Source organism: Sinocyclocheilus rhinocerous, unplaced genomic scaffold (assembly GCF_001515625.1).
Source record: "Sinocyclocheilus rhinocerous isolate Xijiao unplaced genomic scaffold, SAMN03320098_v1.1 scaffold247, whole genome shotgun sequence".
NCBI classification, from domain to species: domain Eukaryota; kingdom Metazoa; phylum Chordata; class Actinopteri; order Cypriniformes; family Cyprinidae; genus Sinocyclocheilus; species Sinocyclocheilus rhinocerous.
This window is the reverse complement of record NW_015662919.1, coordinates 677,564-686,006: the sequence shown is the minus strand read 5'-3', so window position 1 is coordinate 686,006 and position 8,443 is coordinate 677,564. Positions and strand designations below refer to the sequence as shown.

Here is an 8,443-nt window from a genome sequence, read left to right as displayed (position 1 = left end):
AGACAAACTCATCTACATCTGGACAAACTCATCTACATCTGGGTTTTTTTGGGTGAACTGCTCCTTTAATACGAGTTCTCTACGAACAGCATGTGCTGCGTAACGTCAATGACAGCTATGTCAGTGTTCAAGACGTGAAATAGCTAATAGTCACTGCGAAGACATGTAGCTTTGGAAAGTTCTTGGCTTTCTGTTGCATTCCTTCTTGTCCCAGAAGCTACACGCAGCTCACGGGGGGTTTTGGAGAATGCAGTGGACAGTCAGTGATGGGTTTAATATGTGAGCCTGGAGCACAAAAGCTGATGTATAAATCTCAATTTCGAGAAATTGACCCTTATGACTGGTTTTGTGCTCCAGGGTCAGATATGTAGTTTGAGCTCACCTGACTGATGGTTGGTAGTTTGGTGAGCAGCATCTGGAAGACGGGTGGAGGCAGAGTCTGCTGAAGCACCTGCAGGAGCTGCTGTGGTTGGCCGCAGACGGCGATGGCATTGGTCAGGTGATCAACACCCTTCTCATAGTCTCCTGAGGAACACATTTGGGCATTTATCACTTCACGGCAGGCACAGTAGATCTAGAAACCCCATGCAGAACAAACAGAGCCAAACATCTCACCCTGTGCCAGCAGCTCCTCGCCCAGCTGAATCTCATCCAGGAAAAACTTCTGCACGGCTGCCGCATCTTTCAGATCTGGCAGCTGAAAGATAAAGACTGACAATCTGCTGCATATGGCCAAAGCTCACCATCTTCATGAAGCTCTAGAGAGGCTTTTCAAACTGAGGTCCGAGGACTGAAATGCAGTGCTGGGGAGTTTGCGGGACAGTTAAACAGAGTAAAACATTTTAAAATAAATTAAAATAAGATCTGTTAAACTAAATAATTAGATTTTAAAAATATATTACAATTAAATTAAATATTTAAATAAATGTAAAAAAAAAAAAAGAGATCAGATTAAAAAAAATAAAATCCAACTAACTAAATTTGATTAAAAAAAAATAGATGAAATTATTAAAATCAGAAAATGAATAAAAACTGATTAGAATAAATTAATACGATCTAACTAAATTATTAAAATATAAAATGATTTAAATGAATAATTATTGAAATAAATAAAAAAATCTAACTAAATGTGATAAATAAATGAAAAATTAATATGAGAAAATTAATACAATAAAACTGATTAAAATAAATAATAAACATTAAGACCTAACTAAATTTGATTAAAATAAATGAAAAATTGTTAAAATCAGAAAATAAATTAAAGCCGATTAGAATAAATAAATAATGAAAAATAAGATCTAATTAAAATAAAAATAAAATGATTAAAATATAAAATGATTTAAACAAAAAATTGAAACAAAAAATCTAACTAAATTTGATTAAAATAAATGAAAAAATTAATATGAGAATATTAATATGAGAACATTAATACAATAAAACTGATTAAAATAAATAATAAACAATAAGACCTAACTAAATTTGATTAAAATAAATGAAAAAATGAATAAAAAACAATAAGATCTAACAAAACAAATAGCTTAAAATTAACTATATAAAGAACAATTAAAATAAAACAAATGCTTAAAAATTACAGTAAAGTACGATAGTGATAGAAACATTTATAATAATGCAACATAACAGAATCTAAATATTTTCTAAAGAATATTTCACACACATTTATATTAATTTTTCATAGCATAAAGTGGGCCTTTATACATGAAAACATATAGCTTTCTTTTCAATGTAATTTTTAAAAAAAGCACGAGGGTGATCATATTTGGGGGTCGGTGGTGTCCTGCTCTAGAGGAACATCTCCCATAATAATGACAAGATTCATAAACATCTAAAGGTGATCAGATGTTTGACCTACTTGAGCAAGTCCAGATTTATTTTGAGCAGCTCTCTGCTTCTTCCTCCCTAAGAAAGAGAAGAAAACAGCACATCAAACTACACATCTCTGCATTCATTCATTTTATATTTATATATGTAATGCATATATATATATCCAAGTAGCTGATTCAAATCTCGAATCAGACGCACAAAATCCAAGACACCAGACTGATTCGATTCAGCCAATATGATTCTTCATCATCTACTACACTTAAAATCAGGCGATATTTACACTTGGTGGCGCCACTCATATTGATTGATCAGACAGCTATGCGATCATGAGAGTATGATCACCTTATGACTCACAGGTGAACCGTTCGACAGAGTCATTCAAACGAACCGATTCAATGAATCATTCATACGCGCAACACACCGGGGGTCAAAAATACAGTCTTTTATCTGAACGTGCCTGACCTGCTAGTTATGATCAAGACACCGTGTTATAATCTAAACACCAGCTGACCGCATTAAACCTAACCAGCGTACTAGTAATCTGTGAACTAGTCTCGCCGATCACATGACTCACGTTCACGCAGTCTGGTTTTGAAGCTCGGATCGCTGCGTCGTTTTCTGTCGAAATAGATACAGTACCCGATGAAGATCGCGCCGCAGACGCCCGCGGCGATCGCGCTCGGTTTGCCGCCCATCATCGAGGCGCCGTTACCGGAGATCTGCTGCCGCTGCCGCTGCCGCTCCTGAAGAACACGTGCTCACCGAGCGGCGGAAGGACCCCTCTGATGACGAAAGCACTGTTGGGAGTGTTCGCTGCAGACGCCTGAAAGATTAAAAACATCTAAATTGGCTGAAAAATGCTTTTATTTTTGTATTTGCTTTCTATGTTCCCTGTTCTGATTTATTTTTGCATGCACAATTGTATAATATTCAATATTTGCATTGAACGACAGTGCATGTGCAATGTTAATGTTTATTCAGTTAAAAACAGTGAAAAAATTATTTAAAGAACTTGACTGAAATGGACTTGAACTGCATATAAAAGCATTTTGTCAGTAAGTTTCACTGCAATCACTGATAATAACATTACTACATGGTTTAATGCTTCTCGGTAAATCTTCATGCACATAAGTTATTAGTGTTATGAAAATAAAACATAAATAAAATAATTTTTCATTTGAACTTCCATTAATTTCCATGAAGTTTCCAGTGTTCATGATTGCTTTTACAGCGATTCCTGGAAATATTTCTGTTTATAAAACAGGCTTTAATCTTTTGAATGAACAGATTTAATTGATTCTGCTGATTAGTGCACAGATGTCTTCATGAGACTCAATAGATTCAGGCTGGCTCGATCTTTTATTCTAAAGAGCAGATCAAGGTAGAAAAATAAAATAATGTGTGTATATATATATATATATATATATATATAATGTTATGTATTTTTATTATTTTAAAATTATACATAAGTTGATATACAAAACTTTAAGAGTGAGAATATATATTATTGATCACAAACTTGTCACTGACTTCAAAATGTGTATGACTGAGATTGTCTATATATATATATGTATATATACACACTGCTGTTCAGAAGTTTGGGGTCAGTAAGATTTGTAATGTGTTTTAAAGAAGTGTCTTCTGCTCATCAAGGCTGCATTTATTTGATCAGAAATACAGAAAAAAAACAGTAATCTTGCAAAATGTTATTACAATATAAAATAATGGTTTCTGGTAGTGTGTATATATATATATATATATATATATATATATATATAAAATACCCATTGTACTCATTTCTATTCTGAACTTAGAGGTTTTCTATTAATGTGTATATTATTATTTTTTATTATTATTTTGTTATGCATTGTTAGAGGCTTCAAGAAGCTTTTTTTCCCCTAAATATTGAAACTTTCTAATTATATAAGGCTTTGTTCCTTAAGATTCTCGATATGAACCAAAGTGGACATTCGCGGTCACAAACTATGGCATTTATTTATTTCAAAGGCTTTTCTGCTTACATTTGTACAATAAATTACACACGGTCCATCTTCTGATGCGCTTAATAAATATGATAGATCTTCCCGTTAAGCTTTGACAATCTCTCTCTCTCTCGCTCATCTTTACAAACGTCTCTGGACATTTTTGTAAAGATCCATAAAACTTTACAGTTCATGTACAGACTGGAAAATACACACATTATAAAAAGAAAAGAAAACGTAGTACAAGCACAGTTTAACGGAAATACTATATTATGTCGAAAATGAAAAAGTATGAAAAACTGAATCAAAACTAACTTCTATGCAAGAACGAAACACAAAAGAACGGATAAGAAAACGAACATGCTTCGACCTTCCGGATGTACACAGTTAAAACTGTACAGAAGCGTACATGGTATTAACAGTGCAAGATATTAAATAGCTCGACTCAAAACACACTTCTCAATATACAAATGTATAACAAAGGCATACAATTACATACAAGTGCCAAACTCTACAGACCTTCAGGTTATGATACAAGAGGGAGTCTATACAAAAGAAACTCTGGAGATCTTCAGTACATACGAGGCATGTGTTCACCATCGTAACCCTTCCCCTGGTCAGACCGCGCAGGATGAATCCACCGAGCTTTAGAGATGACAGCCTGGCGTTTTCAAAGTAAAGAGAGCCACATGAAAGATGAAAGATGTAGGATGCTGTTCATTGGTTCTCATAGCTTCTCATGGTTTTATGGTAATAATTCACCCCAAAATGAGCGTGTCATTCCAAACCATTCTGTGAAGTCTTCTAAAATCGTGATGGATATGGAAACTTGTTTCTGCCATTGAATAAAACAATAAAAATGGTCACTGAGAATTATGAGATTAAAGCTCACAATTATGTTTTTTAATTTCTTGCAATTGCGAGTTTGCATCTAGCAAGTGTTTTGTCTCGCAGTTTTGTCTTTTTCCTCAGAATCGAGTTTTTCTTAGAATTCTGAGTTTAAATTTTGCAATTCTGACATTTCTTAGAATTCTAAATGTACATCTCGCACGTGGAATTCTGAGTTTACATCTCGCAGTTTTGCGTTTTTTTTCCCCTCAAAATTTTGAGTTTACATCTGGCAATTTTGACTTTAATCTCAGATTTATTAGTTTATATTGCGCAATTCTGGCTTTTTTTCCACCTCAGAATTCTGAGTTTAAATCTTGCAATTCTGACGTTTCCCCCCCCTCAGAATTCTAAATGTACATCTCACAATTTTGACATTTTCCCTTGGAATTTTGAGTCTACATCTCGCATTTCTGACCTAATTGTCGATTTGTATATTTTTATTCCTTATTTACTTGTTCTATTTTTTATTTTTTATTATCTGTGTTTTTTGTTCTGTCACTGTCATTCTGTTACACTGTGGAAGCTTCTGTCATGAAAACAAATTCCTCGTATGTGTAAACATACCTGGCAATAAAGCTCATTCTGATTCTGATTCTGATTCTAATTTTCTCATTATTACATTACGCAATTTTGACATTTTTTCCTTGCAAGTCTGTTTACATTTCACAATTCTGACGTATTTTTCTCTGAATTCTAAAACGACATCTCACAATTCTGACTTTTTCCCCTCAAAATTCTCAGTTTACATCTTGCAATTCCGCCGTGTTTTGTCTCGCAGTTTTGTCTTTTTCCTCAAAATCGAGTTTGCAACTTGCAATTCAGCTGTTTTTCTTAGAATTCTGAGTTTAAATTTCGCAATTCTGACATTTCTTAGAATTCTGAGTTTACATCTCACAATTTTGACTTCACATGGAATTCTGAGTTTACATCTTGCAGTTTTGCGGGGGTTTTTTTCCTCAAAATTTTGAGTTTACATTTGGCAATTTTGACTTTAATCTCAGCTTTATTAGTTTATATCGCGCAATTCTGGCTTTGTTTCCTCAGAATTCTGAGTCTAAATCTTGCAATTCTGACATTTTTCCCCCCTCAGAATGCTAAATTTACATCTCACAATTTTGACATTTTCCCTTGGAATTTTGAGTCTACATCTCGCATTTCTGACCTAATTTTCTCATTATTACATTACGCAATTTTGACATTTTTCCTTGTAAGTCTGTGTTTACATCTCACAATTCTGACGTATTTTTCTCTGAATTCTAAAATGACATCTCACAATTCTAACTTTTTCCCCTCAAAATTCTCAGTTTACATCTTGCAATTCCGCCGTGTTTTGTCTCGCAGTTTTGTCTTTTTCCTCAAAATCGAGTTTGCAACTTGCAATTCAGCTGTTTTTCTTAGAATTCTGAGTTTAAATTTCGCAATTCTGACATTTCTTAGAATTCTGAGTTTACATCTCACAATTTTGACTTCACATGGAATTCTGAGTTTACATCTTGCAGTTTTGCGGGGGTTTTTTTCCTCAAAATTTTGAGTTTACATTTGGCAATTTTGACTTTAATCTCAGCTTTATTAGTTTATATCGCGCAATTCTGGCTTTGTTTCCTCAGAATTCTGAGTCTAAATCTTGCAATTCTGACATTTTTCCCCCCTCAGAATGCTAAATTTACATCTCACAATTTTGACATTTTCCCTTGGAATTTTGAGTCTACATCTCGCATTTCTTGCAATTTTTACTTTTTTGGGGGGAATTGTAAGTTTACATATATATATGTAAACTTACAATTCCCCCCAAAAAAGTAAAAATTGCAAGATATAAACTGTGTTCATATATATATATATATATATATATATATATATATACAGAATTCTCAAACTCAGAATTGTTAGAAAAAAGAGACACAATTGGCTTTTAACATTTTTTTTTTATCCCGTGGTGGAAACCAGCTTCTTGTTCAAGTTGTTCTTAGATTTGTAAGAACAACTATTATGTTGTTTTTGGAGATTGACAGTTCTGGTCACCATGTTATGATGTTGTAGGGTAAACAAACATCTTTTGTGTTTGACAGGAAAATATCATCAAATGGTTTTGGAACAACATGAATGCATTTTCATTTTTAGGTGAACTACTGCTTTAACCCACAGTCCACCCGTCACTGCTGGCACAAGCCACCAAACCAGCCGACCGTTTCCTACAGTGCCAATGAAATGCTTTATTACGCCACATCCTACACTTACGGCTTTGGAAAAAGAGGTGGGAAATGGAAATAAGGAAGACATAAACACACAAAGGCTACGTACAGAACAGACCGGCATCTGTCGTTGCACACGATCACAGATGAATCTGCCATTGCACTTCTGAATACTGCCACATTAACCATTAAAACCCCACAGGGTCTGGATAGATTTCAGTAGTAAAATACATTTAGAATCCTGGCTGCCAGAAAAAGTCACCAATTCTCAAACTGTCAACAATCATATTACATTTCACCTCCAGAGATACTGAACGTAAACTGATCGATATATCTTTCATAAGGCTTTCTGAAATCATTAAAAAAAAAAAAAATTTGGAAAAATTGGGGTTTAACATTCAAAAGGCGTGATCTGAACCAAAATATGTCCAAGTCAAATTTAACCCTAAAACTAAATTTAAAACTTATCTTGCATAATGAAAGCTATTAGACTTTTTTTCCAATAGTGAAATTTATTTAAATATAATTACTTATTAAATATACAATCCTCATTACTCTCAATGGTGATTCTCATTACTGTAACATGGTATTTTTAATTAAATACTTAACAAATAATTATATACAAAACATTTCACAATGAAACCAATTTTAGGGCCATTGAGATTTTCATTTTCATTTTGAAATTATTTATATATAATAATCAAAGGCGATTCTTGTTACTGCAACAGTGTTTTTGAAAACTGCATATTTAATAAATTATATATAAAAAATGCCAATGTAAAAGAACTGCACAATGAAACTCATTTTAAAAGCCATTAAGATTTATTTTCTTTGTGAAATTATTTATATACAATTATTTATTAAATATACAATTCTAATTATTCCCAATGTTTTTGTAAAATGTCTTTATTTTATTACTATTATTAATTTATTTTATTACCTTATTAAGTATATTTTAATTAAATATTTAATAAGTATATATAAAACATTTCATAATTTAAAAAATGAAACCTATTTTTAGGATCATTAAGATTTAGTTTTTTTATTGTGAAAGTTATAATTATTTATTAAATGTATAATTATTATTGTCAGTGGTGATTTTCATTAATACAGTATTTTTAAAAATCATACATTTAACAAATTATATATAAAAATTTTACAATGAAAAAAAGCATAATGAAACCTGTTGAATCATTTCCATTCTCAGTGATTATCATAAATCGCATTACTGTAATACAGTATTTTTATTACATATTATATATATATATATATATATATATATAGAAATCACAATGTGAAATGCATTCATTGTGAAATTATTTGCATATAATTATATATTAAATGAATAATTCTCATTGGCGATTCTTATTACTGTAATACAGTAATAAAAAAATAATAATAATTACAATTATATAAAAAATAAAAAAAATCACAATTAAAAAAAGCAGTAATTACTTTAAAAATTACTATAAAATCAATTACTGTTATGGCTTTGTTTTCTTTGAGCAAAAAATTATATATTTTATTTATCCATTTTTT

General features: G+C 31.8%; 1 protein-coding gene across 2 annotated transcripts in view; it reads right to left on the bottom strand.

The window, feature by feature from the left end:
* tomm20a (translocase of outer mitochondrial membrane 20) overlaps positions 1-2,641 on the bottom strand; it is a 3,487-nt gene extending 846 nt beyond the window's left edge. The window contains exons 1-5 of one of the 2 annotated variants that reach the window (XM_016538434.1): positions 2,417-2,641; positions 1,871-1,917; positions 616-697; positions 383-525; positions 50-285 (exon numbers count right to left, since the gene is read on the bottom strand). In XM_016538434.1, the coding sequence (XP_016393920.1) occupies positions 229-285; positions 383-525; positions 616-697; positions 1,871-1,917; positions 2,417-2,540 (453 nt within the window). In that variant the 5' untranslated portion in view covers positions 2,541-2,641 and the 3' untranslated portion in view covers positions 50-228. Of the gene's footprint in view, positions 1-49; positions 286-382; positions 526-615; positions 698-1,870; positions 1,918-2,416 lie in introns of those variants that run through there. The other variant, XM_016538435.1, reaches the window with a different exon arrangement.
* Positions 2,642-8,443: the final 5,802 nt, after the last annotated feature.